Genomic DNA, 19,177 nt, shown 5'->3' with positions numbered 1-19,177 from the left:
CTTCACAAAAATCATCAGGAAATTTCAAGAATTAACTAAGTACTGGCCAAAGACTCTTGACATTCTCTGACAGAAAATATACTTACAGATTTATTCTAGGATACACTGAAGTGTTTTATATCATAACTATGGATAAACTTGGGTGTGGAAGTAGATTTTTCTGTTATTATATCATTGCTCACCGCAAATTCTACACCATCACAAACTTTGTATAAAGATGGTAAAGGTAAATATGATTATCTTACTTTAGATTTGTAGGATTCAATACATATAAGTGTTTTTAGACAGATAACAAAAGTACATAAATACATGTTTATACATAATATATAAAATGTTAAAGACTGAATGTTTCAGTAATGTCTATGTGATTAATGAACTTTAAGAATGAGGCTTATATGACAAAGATGCAAAATGAGAGTGATGAAAACTATAGAATATGGACATTTCCCAACTTAATTTGATATTTAGCTACAAAGTGCTTACAGATTATGTACAAATAGTTAATATTAATCACTTGAAAAAGGATATGAATGTACCAAAATCTTAATAGCTATTTTCCTAAGAGGATTGAAGGGAGTTAAAATGTACAGGGCAGAGGTGGCACTGAACCGGAAGATGGCCTTCCCTTTATTCAATACTATAAAAGTCTGTAAGACAGGAACACAACATACAAGCATGAAAGTACAAACCACTTAAACTCTGTTATCTACTTTCTGTTACTTGTCATAATAAATTATTCTAAAGTTAAATGAGAAAGCAGCACAATCACAATTCCTAATGTGCACCATGAAAACAAACTGTCACTGGATCTCTTCTTAATTAGAGAGGAAATCCAATGATACCACTTACCTTTTACCTGATACTTACCCTCAAGGTTATTGTACATAAGACAATTAGCCAAAAGAAGTCATTTATTTTCTTGATATTTTAAGTGTCTGAGTTAAATGAAAGTCTTAAATAGGTGCACATTTCATTTCATTCCAAAAAACTTAAGGCACTACATTCTTTTTATAGTGATTTCAGCTTTCCCAATTCAAGTATCTTGAAAATTAATCCTGTGGAACGCAAAATCATTCAATAGAACTGATACTATTTTTGAAATAAAGATTGTTTTTACCATCTATCCTCATAAAATAAACATTATCACTCTCTTCATAATAGAAAATAAAAACAGTCATCATCAAACCCACTCTTGGGTTAGATGGATGTAATCCAATAATTGATTTCCGGAGGCCAAGTTCCCTGGAGAGCATCTGTTGACCAGGAGTGCTAAATTCTGTACTGGGATTTCTGAGTTAGCTGACATATTGAATTCTAGTCCCAATTGACTTCCTATCTTACGTGGTGCTTTCTTATCACAGAGGAAAAGTTCAAAGCCCCTAAAGAATCCAGGATCCATGAATGTGAATGAAATTACCTCCAAAAATTAGACTTATTTGAGATCAATTGGCAGTGGGCAGATAAAACATTAAAGCAGCAACATGCAAGGGTGTAAAAAGAACTCCGGCTCAGTGTTTCCCAAGGTGCTTACTTATATAGACAGAGCCAGGGAGAAAGCCTTTCTCTCTGTGAAGAAGATATTTGTGGAAGGAAATTTTAAGCATCATTTTAAATTCACTCATTCTTCAAAAGCTCTCTTTTTTAAGCCTTAGGATGCATATGTGCACAGATCATGTTATGATATAGCAAGCATTAACTTTTTGTTTATTTTCTGCTAAGAATCTTTGATAATAGTTAATTGTCTATAGTCTTAGCTCATTAACAGATTTCCCCTATACTTGCAGGATTTTCTAAATTCAGGTAAAGCAAACCCACCCTCCGACCCCTCTACCCACTAAATATTTATGGAGTTGGTTTTTTAAAATTAAGCACTTTCTATCTGGTATGGGTAGAAGTGTCCTAAACTGGCTGTGAAAGTATGGTCCCCCAACTGGTACTGGTTAAGTAGACAGATGGAGAGTCCACGTTTAGAAATTTGTAAGGCAATTTGACCAATTAATGTTGTGTCTGTTTACTCTAATAATAAAAAAGTAAGGGGATGTTGTTGTGGGCCTGTTTTTCATTTCAGTTTTCTAGAAATTAATTTTTACTTCATTTTACAGAAGAATAGAGACCTCACCTCCTCAACAGAGTTTGAGAAGCACTGCTCCAAGTCTCAACTCTGCCTGCATTCCCTCCATCATCTTTGAAGGAGTATGAGTCCAGAAAACAGATAGAACTTTACCACAAAGTCCATTTGAAGGAAGGGAGAATTTCACCTGTGCTTACTAGAAGAACAATCACCTGTGTCAACAATACTTAGCCCTCTTTTTCTCTGATTCATTCAGGGATTCTGTCCCTGAATGAATCCCTGAATGACATTGTGAGATCATCGTAAATCTGAACAGACTTGTGCAATGCAAATGCCTTTGCAGTGGGGAATATGAACACGTGGACACAGAAAGGTCCAAAGTGAGCTAGCTCAGGACTAAGTATGATTCACCTTTCAAACATACTGCATATACTTCCTTTCCCCCAAAATATGCTGAGTAAAATCTGATAGAAATATTAGGGGCTGAGACGGCCGGGCGCAGTGGCTCACGCCTGTAATCCCAACACTTTGAGAGGCCAAAGTGGGCAGATCACCTGAGGTCAGGAGTTTGAGACCAGCTTGGCCAACATGGTGAAACTCCGTTTCTACTAAAATCACACACAAAAAATTAGCTGGGCCTGGTGGCAGGTGCCTGTAATCCCAGCTACTTGAGAGGCTGAGGCAGGAGAACAGGAGAATCGCTTGAACCCAGGAGGCGGAGGTTGCAGTGAGCCAAGATCGCACCACTGCACTCCAGCCTGGGTGTGAGAGCGAAACTCTATCTGAAGAAAAAAAAGAAAAAAAGAAAAAGAAATATTAGGGGCTCAGGTAGGAGAACCAGTAAAAATATAACACAGAATATATATACATATATATATATAAAAAAATAAGAATTTCTTCATTTTTAAAAGCTAATTTTGAAACAAATACTAGTGATACAAAGAGATAACGAGAAAGAAATGACAATCCATAGATGGCCTAAATCATGGGCTGGAGTGCGAGGATAATCAAGATGGTACTGTTTGTACCTCCGTGGATAAGGAAAATAACCAGTCTCATCCTAAGGAGACAAGACCATACTTAGAAGAAAACACCTGTGATGCTGGCTCCTCGGCCACTGTTCAGCCCAAACCATGACCAGAGGTAATAGATGACCAAAACAGAAAAGACAGACAGGGAGTGGTAAGGTAAAAGGAAAAGCTAGAGATCTAAGAGAAGGGAGGGGAGTATTTCTGCCCCGAGTGCTAAAAAGTAAAAGAGGCAAGATTCAGAAACCAAACACAAAAGGGTCCAAAAAGGGAGTCGGCCTAGAAGTAAAAAGAGCGGAGGATTCTAGACAAAAATAGGGGAAAAGTGGGGACAGAGAGAAATCTGTTAAAGGACACAAAATTACAGCTAGATAAGAGGAATACATTCTAGCTTTCCACACCACTGTAGGATGACTGTAGTTAACAATAATTTATTATATAGTTTCAAATAGCTAGAAGGAAGATATTGAATGTTCCCAACACAAAAAGTGACAAATGTTTGAGATGATGGATATGCTAATTACTCTGATCTGATCACTATACATCATATGTATTGAAACCACTATATGCCTCATAAATATGTACCATTATTATGTGTCAATTTAAAAAATAAGATAAAAGGAGGTATAAAGGGCAGAAACTCAGCAAGGGTGAGTTTAATGAAACCAAAGCACTCCCAATGCTTACATGTGATTCTAAATCTAAAAGTCCTTTGACATAGATAAAATTAATACTTTGACACAAAAGTTAAAAACAAATGGGTATAATTATCAATTATTGAAGCCTTAGATGAAAATATTTACTGATTTTACAGTGTATTCCCTTTATTCATTTATAAAATTTAAAGAATGTGTAGAAGATTATTTTGTAACAAGATTTATAAATGCAATGGAAAACACTTGCAAGTTGAATTTATAAATGGAATTAGTAAGGTTTTACTGACAACGGTATTTGTTTTGCTTTAATTTTTCATAAGACATACTGTTGTGCAAGACATCCTTGCTACCCAGGAAGCTAGCAATAAGGCCAACAGTAAAGGACCATTTTTTATAGGATTTCTTCTGTGAGAACTCCACTTTTCTCAGATTGAAACATACATGCTTACGTGCAAACTTCATAGATGTAGCTTTAAGGTGTTGATGGATTTTAAACAGCCTTCCAATAAAGCAAAAGTACCCAGACATGTATAGCAACCCAATATGTATAACTTTAAATATGATAGCACTTTCATGTCAGAGTAAGTTCCATCTGGAATGTCAATTTTATTATTTGTAATGATCTTATGTCTATTTCCTCAACTGTCTGTATCTTACCTCCTTGTAATTGCTTATACAGCCAAGAAGCCAATCATTCAGTTTATAAGTGTTAAGAATTAATAAAAGGACACTTGTTTCCAAGGACTCTCAGATACAACTTTCTCCCACTAGTGGTATTGATGATATTGAAGGGAGGGAAGAGTCTGAAGGAAATATTTACTTACAACAAATAAGTAGCTCTAGAGTTTTCAAATTTATAGATATTTGCCTTCCCTGCTATACATATAAGAAAGGGCTCCAAGAGGGAAGAGTTCAAAGACTAGCTAAGATATTGCTGTACCTTAAACTGTATAAACAAATATTATGCAGCTTTAAGCTAATCAAGATTTATGAACTATTAAATTGGGTGACTTTTTAAAAACTTTTTAAAAGAATGTATTGGTTAGCTTATTATAGTGAAGTATCTTAGCATCCTTTATATCTAATTAGTTCAACAAAGATTTCATTAATACAACTTATCAGGAAAATTTTTATTCCATTAAGTCATTTGAATAAAAAAGAAACAGTTCAAAGTTGATGGTGGAGGAGAAGAGGTTTATACAGTAGTATCTAGCTGGAAACAAACCTATCTTTACTGCCCAAGGTTCATAGGAACATTGACATGACTGGCTCCACTTACAAGCGGCAAGACTTTGTGGTTTAGTACAATTCAGGCACACCTATGATTATTCTTAATATTTGTCCTTCAGTTCATTTGTTATAGGGCCAAAACAAATGCTTTAATTGCAGTTCTACAAAGAAATAGAACTGTTAGAAATTAATAACATCATTTTAACACGTGGATAATTTTCTGTTTCAAAACAAATTTTGAAGTATGCCATTGTGACTGAGGTAGCAACTAGATTTTATATACGAAAAATCACTTTACGGACTTATTTGCAGGAATGTAACATTCATACAATAGGGGTTGTTGTACCTTGTCACGTATGTCTTCATATACAGGTACCAAAGTTATTGAGCATATATACAATAAGTTGGTAATTATGTATGAGCATTGCAGACATCCAGAAATGAGCAGGGACCTAGTTTAGGTCCAATTGTTAATTTCAATTGATTTCAATTCAAATTACACATATTAACTGTTTAGTACAATATTTGCAATACCCTGTGCTACAGTCTAAAGAGAAAACAAAGATACGTAGGTTATGACACCAAGACATTTATAAACTAGGAGATTCTCAACTATTTGTTTTAATAGAATATAGAAGAATTGATGAAGGTTTACCTTGACCAGCACTTTCCAACAGAAATATAATGTAAGCTACAAATCTGAGCTACAGGTATGATTTTAAATTTCTTGAGAGCCACATTAAAAGAAAAACAAAGCAGGTGAAATGAATTTTAACCCAACATATCTGAATTATTATCATTTGGGAATGAAATAGATATAAAAAATTTTTGAGGTATTATGTATATTTTTTACTATCTCTTAGGTCTTTGAAATTTGGAGTCACACTTACATATTTCAAGTACTCAGTAGCTACACAAGGCTAATTAATCTCCGCTGTATTGGGCAGCACAGCCCTAAACTTAAACCATCCATTGTTCAGCAAGCTCATACCTTCTTCAGCAATCCTTGCCATGTAAAAATAATTTCTGGTTTTAAAGAAAAAGCAAGAAGTAAGTTATATAGAAAAATTGGTAATAACTCTGGTAATTAACAGTTTAATAACCTGGGAAGCAACATTACAAAAATATAAGTGTGATTTGTTTTATCTTATGTTAAGAGTGCAAACTCTGAAATTAGATTTCTGGTTCAAAAGCTAACTTTGCTGCCTTCTAGCAGTGTGATCCTCAACAGGTTTCTTAACATTCTGTGACTCAGTTACCTCACTTGAAAACAGAATAAATGTACTTAGCTCACAGACTTGAAGCGATTCCAATTTAGTTGGTCAGATTTTGATACCTAGTTTTTATACTTTAAATAAGTAATCCAGATGATTCTGTCATAGCAGGGCTGTTAATCTGTTTTTGTTACCTAATGGTTATAAAAAATCACAAACCATTGCCCAAATATCAATGATTATGTTGTACATGTGGATTGAAATTTTGCCCTTTGATCTAACTGAATAGTTACTAAGAAAATAATTATGTTATAATAATTTGGTAGAAATTGCTATTTATGAAACTATATTTGTTATTATCTAGTAATCTTTTCTTGTTTCTGGGCTTAGAGAAAGTGATTTGTTTACAATTTTTTCCCATGACGGACATTGAATTTAACAAGCCATGCTTTTCCAGTTTCTTTTTCTCATTTAAATATAGCCATTACCTTAACTTTTATTTCAATCTAGGTGCCATATTCTTCAAAGTACATAGTTTAAACATAAGCTCTAACTTTGTGTTTCATCTAAACATTATTGAAACATTGCCAATTAACAGGACTGACTCCAAATTTATTGCACTTTCCTACTCTTGAAGTAAATCTACTGGCAAAGACAAGAAATAATACAGGAAGGTGAGCTACGATGATGAACAACACACAAAATGTAGAATGTACTACTGGTTGGTTAAATTTATCCTTTAGCTTCAAAGTTTAAAACAGGTAATTTCCAACTTGTACATGAGCTGTGTTCCAAAAATGCATTTGGAAGTCAATTGTTTGGAAATGTGAATATATATGTGTGAATATATGTGTATCCGTGAATATTCTTGCAGATACACATATATCTCTAGATTCACAAATCTATCAAACTGTTAATGAAGTACAATTCTGAATTAATGGCACTGCAAAACTTTATCACTATGTGTAAGAAAGTGCTACTCTGAAAAAGATAGTTTCTTTCCTTGAAATAGCCCTGGAAGTCAGACCAGAAAAATTATCTGGCTGTAGCTCCTACCCAGAAGTGCTATTAACTTTTTCATAGCTCTAAGCTGCTGGCTTGGGAAGTGGTTCCAGCATGAAGGGGCAGAGTTAGAGCCATGTTGCAAGAGGAGTGATGCTTCAAAGTTCTGGGTGTGAAGAGCAGCATAGATGGTCAGGAGATTCCATTAGTATAATACATATCTCTGGGGACATTTCTTATGCTGGGCCAATTCCATGGTATATCATTTTTTTCCCAAGGACTTTAAATGGTCTCACCTACTTCCCTTAACATTTATTATAGCCTGTGAGTTCGAGCCAAGATTTTCTTCCTTTTCTGGCTCGCTGGGAGCTGAAAAGTTTTCTTGCAGGCTTTCTACCTGACTCTGAAAAGAGTATGCCATATTTAATATTTTTTCATCTCCTAGTCTCATTCAATTTTTTCCTTTCAACCAGGGATAATCAGACTAAACAACAATCTGTGTCACTTGCCTACCTGTGTGCCACCAAGCTTTAATATATAGCCTTCACCTAATGACAGATGTGGTCCTTAAGTCACAGATGACAAGCTAAAATGCCCACAGAGGCTAAGTGACAGTAGGTACCTGCCAGTTTTAGGCATATAAGTCAGTGATGCCTGAACTGATATTTCAAGAGAAATCCTTAGATGTATAGTTTTATGTGTGTGTGAAAGATTTTCTGATTTATAAATGCTAGAAAATAATTCAAAATTATAAGTAATTTTGTTAGTTTAACAAAACATGTCTGTGAACTCCATGCCTCATAGTCAGTTTTTAAACATTGTTGCCATAAGCTCACACAAAAGAGAAGAATTTGTACCTATAGAAGAATCTGTAAAATTGCTTGTTCCTAAGCTTTAGCTGGGTGGGATGGGGGAGGGTTGGGGCCGTTGGAGGAGATAACTCTGCAGAAGGTGCATCGCTAGAAAGTGCCTAACTAGGCTTTTGTCAGCCAAAGCTGCAGAGCCCTCAACCTCTTCTGCAGCAGAGAGAAGAAACTATAACCATAAGGAAAAAGAATAAAATCTGGAGCTGAAACATTTTTCAGCCCTATATCATCAGAATGTACATACCATGGGTCTGATACGCTATTATATGGTCAGCTAATTTCTCTTTGACTGGAAAGAACACATCTGAGCCCAGTTTGATTACAAGCTTGCTGTGTGAGGACTATGAGCAAACTATTCCCCTCAATTTCTCCATCTCAGTGGAGAAATTATACTAATACCAATCTCAGGACTGTTTTGAGGATGAAGTGAAATAAAACATGTCAATGCCCTTGTGAATTCTAAAGTGTCAATAAAAATATAAGGATCTGTATTCTAACTCTTAAATGTACACATATAAGAACATTTCTGTTTCTCCAAGCATGGCCAATTTTAGTATTGGAATTTTCAGGTTCAATATCTTTCTTCTCACACTTCCTACCTAAGAAAACGAGGCCATCACTTTCCTTCTGTCTGACACCTAAACACCTCCAAAACCAATTCAGATTCTATCCATTATTCTCCATCTCCATGGTCAAAATGCTAGATCAAACATAAAACTCCTAAATTTCTCCATAGAGAAGTTGAGTGATTTTTAACACTGTAAAGTGGACCATGTTACTCCTGTACCCAAATACTTGTTGGGAATTCATTTTGCTTTGAAGATAACCTTCGAGCTCTTTAAGATGTACTGAAAGATCCTCTTTATCTAGCCCCAGGTCTACCTCCCCAACCTCACCTTATTCTCTTCTTACCTATTACAGGTCAGCTTGATTATATGTCTTATTCTATGCTGTTCTCTTTCCTTGGAAGATTCTCCTCTCCCTCCTCCTTTTTAACCTTCAGATCCCAATTTAAATGCCATTTCCTTATAGAGGCACACAATTTAAATTTCCTGAATTGATGCTCTTTGAAAATAGATGCTTATCACCCTACTGGAATTTAGTGTGAAAAAAAATTCTAATTATTTTAGAAGCTAATCTAGGTTACTGAGTGTCTAAGATTTTAGTTTTTACAAAGGCAGGAAATGGCCAAATGGTGAAATGACCAGTAAGGGTCTGGGAAATACTGCTAGCCTAGGAGACAAGAATCACATCTTGCAAAATGGCATGAGTAGGAAACAGGAAGAACAGCTATAGGCTTATTTAGATTCTATCACTGAATTCTCTTTTTTCCACTGCTGTCGTTAGTACTATGACTGCAAATCCAAACCAGCATGACAATGGGACATGGAAACCCATTGGTCTAGTTTTAAAACTAGTCTCTGTTACTTAATAGTTTTGTGATCTTAGGCAAGTTATTTAACCTCAGTTTCATTATTTTTAAATAAAGACAAGAGCTATCTTGAAAGAATCTGTGGATTTAAAAAGAACAGTAATTGTACTGATATTATATATAGCATGTAGAGTACATAGCTTTTTTTTTCTTCTTTTTTTTGTCCACTTAGGACACCTTTTCTAACAGTTCCTCTTCTCTTCCTTTTGGAGTAAACCTCAGCCCCACTGTCTTCCCATGTTGCTTGGTGGAGCTGACCCACCCCTTGGCAACACATGTTAGTATGTGACAGAGACCATCCCATACCAAGGAGACCATCACATACCACTGACCAAAGTGAGTGTTTCAGAGGAGGCCATGTGACCTAACTAGAATCAATTCTAGGACAACTGCTAGAGCTTTTGAAGAAAACGTGAGCCTTTTTTCTTTTTTCTTTCTTGTTTTAGTGAGCAGAAGATAGTAGTTACAAGGCTGTAGGATGTTAGTTTAGCACCACTGGTGGCTATTTCTGCCATTTGTGGAAGAGCCAGCCTGTAAATGAAGCCAGCATAGTTGAAAGCAGAGGTAACCATGAAAAAGGACTACCCTCATGATATCGTTTGAGGTACTGGGTGTTTTGATATTAAAACCAGATTCGCTAGACACATTTCCTTTATTTTTCCCCAAAAGTTGTTTCTGTTGGGTTTTGGTCACTTTCAATTGAAGGATCTCCTATTGATATGGCAGATACTCTAAAAATGCCAACCATCGTTTTATTTATCAACATCACCATCCTGGGACTGTTTCTGAGACAGAGACAGGGAGGTGACAAAGGAAAAAGAAGCACAAGGAAGAAGCAGTGCATAGGGAGGAGAAAGATTGGGAAGTCAACTACAGGGTTGTGGATGTAAGGGAGAATCTGGGTGACTTGAAGTTTTAGAGAAGCTGATGATAAGCAAAGAACAACTACACACTGGGGACTGCCCATATGACAATTCATGGAATTATAAGTTTTTAATAATCATCCACTTTTCTGATTTCCCATTAATTACTTTTGCAAGGAAAACTCCATCATCTCAATTAAAAACAAAACAAACTCTCTCCACCCAGTTTAACAACTAAAAACTCCCATGGCAGTCATATACCAAACATGAATTTGAAATCACAAATTCATATATGACTTCTCATGCAGCCCAACAAAAAGAGAGTGTGCATCTTTTTAGAACAGCTGACAGAAAGAGAGAATAAGTTACTTTGAAATGATCCATAAGACTGTTTAAAAATGAATACATTTCTGCACTTCATAATTAACAAACATCCATTTTTACTACAGATCTAAAATATCTCATTCTATTTCCAGTAAACTGTCACATTGTTAAAATGATATTTTCTTCCATGATAATAATGAGTCATCTGTAATTTTAACAAGAACATGAGAAGAAAGACATTTTCTGTAATAAAGAATGGGTAAAGAATTTGAATGTAGAGCCAAATGGTACAAAATCAGCTCAAGCAATGAAAGGAAACTGTGAAAAAAAGTTCCATGAGGGAAAAAAAGGTGTGTTCACAAGCTAAAATGTGCCTTGCTACACAGCTAAAGTAAATAAACAAACAAAGGGAACCCAATGTGGAATCATGTTCTAAAGATCACTAAGTCAGAGCTAACATGATATGAAAAATACTGTCACCGTATTATGATAGAATTTTTTCCCCTGAGTTTTTAACCTGGAATTATGAAGGCTTAAAACATCTGAGGATCTAAAAACCTTCTAACGCTTCTATGCATCAGGAATGTTCATGAGATGGTTGCTACTATTTCTTCAGTTACTACTACAATATTACTGAACATGGATTAAACTACTTCAACAATTTTAGTAGAATATTTGAAAATTATATAATTTGTACATCTTAAACTGGGACAAAGAGGATAAAAATATGTGGGCATATGCCATTGGAAAATACACCCTCAGAAGTGACATTTTTATAAGCTCACTGACATTGCCTGTGTAAAAGATTACAGAGAGCTTCAGTGTGGTGGTTGTGTTGTTTTTATTCACAAAAATTCCTTGCATGTACACTACTGCACTTTAATGTAAAATATAACATAAGGAATTGATTCTGTAAATATTTTTACAGTTGGCTTGTTTTGTTTATTCTATATTGTTGAGAAAAAAACCAGAGTCTTTGTATACTGATGCAAAGACACATTAACTATTGTACTAGAGTCCAACTTTAAGGAAATCACTAGTCTAACTGCATATACCATTTTACTCAGGCCAACCTAATCCACACCCCCAATACCAGCATTAGTGGAAAATCTCATCCTAATAAACATTTTCCCTGGTGACATTTCCACTATTTGACCATTTAGCTGTGTCAAGGGTACTGTATATATGTACTGCATTGTTTTAATGAAGATCACCCAGCCAATCTCTGGTAACCCAGTCACTAAAATAAAATTAGTCTTTGAATATTGAAAGAAGTATTCATTTTTTAAAAAAGTTCAGATTTTGCTAAGCATTCCAACTTTACTTAGAGCAAATTAATTCAGAGTTTAAGAATATTCTTCTATACTGAAATAATCCAATTAGAAAAGAAAATTAAAGACAGAAAAAAGCATACAGGCAACTTATAAAAGTCTTAAGACATAAAAACACAAAAGAAGAAAATTTCAAACACATAACTCCATCATGTGTTCTAAGCACACCATGTTAGTTTTTAAGGATTTCAGCCCTGCAAAAAGCTTGATGTGCATTGCTGTTGAATGACTTACATTTGAAGATTTGCTTGGTGTCAGCTCAATGTAAAAGCCATGAATATAGCTTACCTTGGGGAAAACACTTTCCTGATAACAATATTTCTCTTATCAGGTTGTTCTACTTGCACACTGATTTGTTCCAAAATGCCAAAATGCTTTTCTTTCCTCATACCATGTGCATTTGAAGATAAGGACAGAAGATGTTAAGAGCAAGTTTAGATGTGAGCCTAACAAAGTTTATAAGGGTTTCCTCAACACAAGAATCTGGCTGTCACTTCATCAGAGTTGGCCTTTCACCCTCAGTTTTAAGATGTTTCTTTTGAGTATTTTGAAAATGTTTGCACGATTTTGATTTACATCTGTCTTTATATCCTTTGCTATATATAATTCATTATAGACCAATTATGGACCATTTTATTTGGAGACATCCCCTCGAGACAATCACTTTCATCAGTCTGAAAGTTCTTTAATTAAAAAAAAAAAAAAGATTGATTGGATGTTCTGGTTTCCAGATGAAGAATGTCTACCTTTGTCAACATGCATTAATTTGGTCTTTCTCAAAACATTCATTTTTTGTTTTACAAATAAAGACCCAGCCTAGGAGCAGAGATACTAAATTTCTTCCCTGTTTGATTAAGGGATAGATGCTGGGTGGTTTTAATAATTTTTAGATTGTGATTGCCACCAAAGAGGTGAGGACGGGGTGTCTAGGGGTAGCGAAAGGTCTGTTGAGGATGGAGACCACTAAGACATCCCAAGAGCAGCCTCTGAATAAACTGGAAGTATCCAATGGCTATAAACACAGTAGTACACTCTACGCTGTGAATGAATTTCTGCCTGGAACACATCAGAGTCTTCACTTCAATACTGAAGTCATTTTAAATGAATTAAAATGTTTAAGCAATTGGATTATCTGCATTTTTACTTTTCTTATGCAAATAAAGTTCTCGTAGTTTGCTTAATTTGGGCTTTGGCTTTTCAGATATATTAATTTCCAAAGAGCTGATTAAATAATAAAGTGCAACTTTTCTTATAACTTAAATGGCAGTTATGAGATTAATAATCTCTTACTAACTAAGATTTGACAATATGGTGTTCAAAAGCAAAGTTAGAAGAAAATGAAATACATGGAAAATGATCCATTCCTTCCTCTACTGTAAAATGAATAGACCAGTTTTTAAAAAGGGAAAATATATTACACTTAAACTGATTATATCCTGAAAAGTTAAAAAAAATCTGAACCTAAGGCTAGTCAACCTTTTGTGAAGCTCTTGCCTCTGAAACTGTAGCTGTCAATCAGAAGTGATTTATAAAACTGCCTCAAATTCACATATTACAAATGCCAAACTTTTGCATGCATTTGACAAGGACTAACTTCACACAGAACTGGGCCAGAAACAGTACCTAAAAGTTTAGGGGGCATTTTAAGGTCCAGGTCCAACAAAAAAAATTATTTAATTACAATCTTTGTGCCCTGTCTTTCCACTAAGATTCACAAATGCATTGTGTCAGGTGAAAAATAAGAAAATATTACAAATCACCTAACGTCATACATTTAATTTAAAATCAATGCAATAATCTTTTTAAAACTTTTTATGCTTTTCTTTTTGGTTTGCTGAAACGACAGTCATAATGAACGGTTGGATGCTTAATATAAGGTATTCATTTCAAGCATGGATATAAAAAAAGCACGCATTCAAATATTGTTTATAGGTTTTTCAGGTTATGACATTTTTGTTATTCTTGCCAATATTAATACATTAATACCAAAATATTAAATAACTTGTAAAATTCTAGTTTATGTAAAAATGTTAATTTACAGGTAAAAAAATTTCTTCAGGAAATTAATTGATTTGTTGTTTATAACATGACATAGGAATTTCAAACCCTTGTGGCATCAAATTTGTTTGCATGAAAAATTAGTATTCATATTTTCTGTAGTCTTTATAACTCATGATTTTGAGATTTCCAAGTATTTCCAAGTACAGAAAGTACAAAAAATTGTACAGTAAATCTAATTTGTGGAGAGAATCTGTCAATTTATTAAATTAGCTGCCCATTCCCTCCCTCCCTCCCTCCCTTCCTCCCTTCCTTCCTTCCTTCCTTCCTTCCTTCCTTCCTTCCTTCCTTCCTTCCTTCCTTCCTTCCTTCCTTCCTTCCTTCCTTCCTTCCTTGTTTTCATTTCTTTTCTTTTCTTTTTTTTTTTTTTGACAGAGTCTTGTTTTGTCTCCAGGCTGGAGTGTAGTGGCGCCACCTCGGCTCACTGCAACCTCCGCCTTCGCTGTTCAACAAGCGATTCCCCTGCCTCAGCCTCCCGAGTGGCTGGGATAACAGGCGCGTGCCACTACGCCCAGCTAAGTTTTTGTATTTTAGTAGAGAAAGGGTTTCACCATGTTGACCAGGATGGTCTGAACTTCCTGACCTCATGATCCGCCTGCCTCAGCCCCTTAAAGTGCTGGGATTACAGGCTTGAGCCACCACACCCGGCCTCTTTTTATCTGTCATGGTGCATTTGGGACAGTTCCGTGTGTTATGATATAATCAATTCATTTCTCATGTATATGCATAAACCACCCACAAATGTGTTTCATTTCTTAAACAGAAGGATACTTAAGATTTTGTGCTAATTCAGCATGTGTTGGTGCTACAACAGTCCAAGGAATGAAGCAGGCAATTAGCAGCAAAATACGCCTGATAAAAAACACTCACTTTCTTATTGATATAGTAGGGGTCCAGGTCCTCCAGGGGCTCTGACACCATCTCTGGAGGAATGTCTCCATAAATAAATGGAAGGTTCTTTCCAGCTTCCAAGTCACTATTTGGCTTTGGGCCATTTTCGTCGTCATCTTTTTTGTCTGGTTTGGGATTCTTAGCCTTTTCTTCTGCAATGCGTCTTTCAATAGCCGCAAGAGATTCTCTGGTGAAGAAGTTGAAGCTGTCAGGTCCTGGTGGTACAAGCACTGTTTGCTCCATCTTGTCATCCTGCACATTTTAATTACCATTTATTCTGCATATGAAATTCCTAAAATAAAAGGAATACAGATATTTTAAAGAGAGGACTAAGAGATGTTAACATAAATTCTTGTCATGAAACAGGAGCTAGAGGATTTAAATTTTGCTTTCTCCTTAAATTGAAAGGTGATTTCTAAAGAAAAATTTTTAACACAAATGGTTTCTGTGTTGAGTTTAGTTAAGCATCCCATATTTATTAATTATTGCGTTTTACTGATACAGGAACTGTGCCATGAGTTTTAAAAGTGGTTCAAATATGGCCTTAATCAAAGTACATTAGGCTAATTACCACCATGTCCTAATGAGTTATTCAGTCTGTGACACACCGAGAAGATGGAGACTGTGCCTATAAAGACAAAGGATAGCTCATTTAACAAGGATGAGGGGAAAAGGAATTGTTTCTGAGAGGACATAAAATCTAACCCTCTAGGACTGACAAGTGATTCCTGGCCAAGCTAGCCAGGATAGTTTGCAGTGACCAACCCTAATGACCAATCAAATAGTTACTGCTGTCCTGACGGGGCTTTAACCTCTTCTAAGATTTGAGATAACTGGAACTATGTCCTGTTCACTTCATTAGCCATGCATGGTTGGCTTACTTGAACATATAAAGATAAAGACAGTCCACGGTTGGACAAATGTCATTTATGTGAGTAAGAAGGAGAGAAAAGCTAGGCTGCAAAGAAATTACTAGATGGAGGTGGGGGTGGAAGAAGATAGCTGTAAGTGCAGGAGACAGCAGGATTCTCCTGTTTCAAGAAAAATGATAAGAAAGAAGTCAGGGTGCCATAAACTCAATAGAAACTGAAGTGTTTTTCTTCACTGGAGCAATAATGAAATTCTTGCTGATTCTATAGTCCTATAGTGCTAACCATATTATGAAGGCCTGAGGCAAAACCATCAACCTCATACAGCAGAGTCAGACCTGATCTGATTCCAGACGCCAAATCCCAAATGTATTGTTTTAAGGCATATTTAATATGAGCTCAGATTTCACAGATATTACCGCGCCAAAACATTCCAGAGCCTAAGCTGCCACTTGGCCATGAATTTTATTTGGAGACTGCATTAACTCATTAAGGTCAGCAAGCTATGGTACAGTTAATTACAGCTTTGGTGTATATAAACTGCAATAAGAAAATTGCAGTCATAATTATTTTGTGAGGGACAGAGACCTCAAATTTCAAGGAGATTCTCATTGCTGTGAGGTTTAAAACCATATTTTTCAGAGTGGATGATCAGAAGAAGGGAGGACTCAAGTTTAAGTATGTACCCTTAGTCTACTAAGTGAAGTTTTCAGAGGTTCTTACAACTTTACCTGCAGTTATTTAGTACCTGCAAGAATAGGTTGCCTGTCAATCAATGAAGACTGAATGTTCTGTCTACAAACTCTGGTTCCCCTATAAGGCATCAGGAAAATACTAACATTTATTTTTTGCAAATAAAAGTTTAAGGATAACAAATATAGTAACTTTTGTCAAAAGAGAAATAAAATATTCTGATGTATATATATAATTTTTGTTTTTAACTAGCTTTTTGATAGAAAATATATGTAAATGATATAAATGCAAACATCTACAAGAAAATGCAGTATAATGTCTCCTTTTTACCTTGTTTTCCCAGGCCCAATTCCCCTTCCTAGAGGCAACCACTGCTACCTATCTCCCATATATTTTTCCAGGTATGTAATAGGTATGTGCTAGAACATGAGTGTATGTATACATATTCTATTGTAAAATACATATACAAATGGAATCTTATTATACAAACTGTTTTACACCAGCGTTTTTTACTTAAAATGTATATTAGAGTTCATTTGTCTTAATTTTTAGATTTGACTCATACCTATTACTGGCTACTTGGGTTTCCATTGCATGTTATGTGCCATAATTTATTTAACCAATTCCTTGAATGTATTTGGGTTGTTTCCAATCTTTAGCTAATATTGAATAAAGTTGCAAGTAATACATTTTTACACACATACTTTCAAATAAATGTGGATATATTTATAAAATTAATTTTTAAAGGTAGACTTGGCTTTGCAAAGAATGAATATTTAATTATGATAGTTACTGCAAAACTACTCTCTATGGAGTTTGTATGAACTTATTCTCCTGACAGCAATGTAACAGAGTGCCTATTTATCTTCACCAATATAACGTGTTATCATATTTTTGATATTTCCAGCCTGACAGGGACAAAGATGAGAGCATATTATAATTTCAATTTGCATTTGTCTTACTATGAGAAAAGTGGAACATATTTTTCTTATACTTAAGAATTATTTTTTATTTTCTTTCCTGCAACTGCTTATTTAAGGAACAGCCCATTTTTTCCTTTTATTTTTTCAATCTATAGCATTTTTAAGACAAAATATTAGCCACTTGATTTTTTGATGTGTGGTCTTTTTAAAAATATATGTTTTTTGACTTTATGGTGTTTTGTGCTACAGATTTTAAATGATTTAATTAAAAATGTTAAAATTTTTATGTGATTATCTAATTCTTATTTGGCTTCTGGATACTGCATAATGCTTAGAAAGGCATCCAGAGGGATGGGCAGTAAGGGGTAGGAAAAAGGATATAAAATATATACATACACATACATGCATATATATCACCTTTTCTTCTTGTATTTTTAGTATTTTGATGGTTTAATGTTATAAGTTTAAATATTTTATCTATTTGGAATTTATTTTCTATATGGAGTGAGGTAGAGATCAAAGAATAACTAAATAAACGCAGAGATAGTCCATGTCTTTGGATAGGACTATTCAATGTATCAAAGACACCAGTTCTTCCCAACTTGAACTAAAGGTTTAATTCAATCTCTGTCAAAATCCCAGCAGTTATTTTGTGGATATTGATAAACTGATTTTAAAGTTTATATGGAGAGGCAAAAAAACCCAAAAGAGCCAACACAATGTTGAAGAAGAACAAAGTCGGAGGACTGACACTAACCCAACTTTAAGACTTACTATAAAGCTGCAGTAATCAATACAGTGTGGTACTGACAAAAGAGCAGATAAATGGATCAATGAAATAGGATAGTGAGTGTGGAAGAAGGCCCACATAATTATACCCCACTGATCTTTAATAAAGAAGCAAGGTAATAAAATGAAGAAAAGATAGTCTTTTCAACAAGTATTGCTGGAATAACTAGACATCCAAATGCAAAAAAAAAAAAAAAAAAAAGAACCTAGGCATACAGACCTTACACCTTTCACAAAAATTAATTCAAAATGGATCACAAATCTAAATGTAAAATGCAGAACTAAAAATCTACTAGAAGATAATATTGGAGAAAACCTAGTTGACTCTAAATTTGTTGATAACTTTTTACTTCTCTGTTTTTCTTGGAAATGTCTTATCTTCATATTTGAGTTCTGGAGTATTTCTGGTGATAATCTCAGTGCCATATATATGTTTTTGGTTTTCTAGCAGTGATGGTGAGGAGGAGTTGTGCCAGCTTGCTTCTTCACTGCCATTTTGGAACCAGAACTCAGGTGATGACTTTTTAGATATAACACTAAAGGTATGGTCCATGAAAAAAAAGAATTGACAAACTAGACATCATTAAAATGAAAAATTTTTGCTCTGTGAAGGATACTATCAAGAGAATAAGAAGGCAAGCCACATGCTGGGAAAAAATATTTGTAAAAGACATGTCTGATAAAGGACTGTTATCCCAAACATACAATAAATTATTAAAACTCAACAATAAGAAAATGAACAATCTGAATAAAAAATGGGCCAAAGACCTGAACAGACACCACCAAAGAAGACACACAGATGGCAAATAAGCATATGAGAAGAAGATGCCCCACATCATATGTCATTACTGAAATGCAAATTAAAACAATAAGATACCACTACGTACTCATTAGAACGGTCGAAGTCCAAAACACTGACAACATTAAATGCTGATGA

At 34.8% G+C, this 19,177-nt stretch overlaps 1 protein-coding gene across 1 annotated transcript in view; it reads right to left on the bottom strand.

The window, feature by feature from the left end:
• The window catches only part of SCN1A (sodium channel, voltage gated, type I alpha subunit), a 149,122-nt gene that overhangs the window by 79,881 nt on the left and 50,064 nt on the right, over positions 1–19,177 (bottom strand). The window contains exons 2-3 of the mRNA XM_011991011.1: positions 14,946–15,258; positions 529–647 (exon numbers count right to left, since the gene is read on the bottom strand). Of these exons, the coding sequence (XP_011846401.1) occupies positions 529–647; positions 14,946–15,209 (383 nt within the window). The 5' untranslated portion in view covers positions 15,210–15,258. The remainder of the gene's footprint in view (positions 1–528; positions 648–14,945; positions 15,259–19,177) is intronic.

Source organism: Mandrillus leucophaeus, unplaced genomic scaffold (assembly GCF_000951045.1).
Source record: "Mandrillus leucophaeus isolate KB7577 unplaced genomic scaffold, Mleu.le_1.0 Scaffold389, whole genome shotgun sequence".
NCBI classification, from domain to species: domain Eukaryota; kingdom Metazoa; phylum Chordata; class Mammalia; order Primates; family Cercopithecidae; genus Mandrillus; species Mandrillus leucophaeus.
Note: the sequence above shows the minus strand (reverse complement) of the source record. Positions and strands in the feature narration are given on the sequence as shown.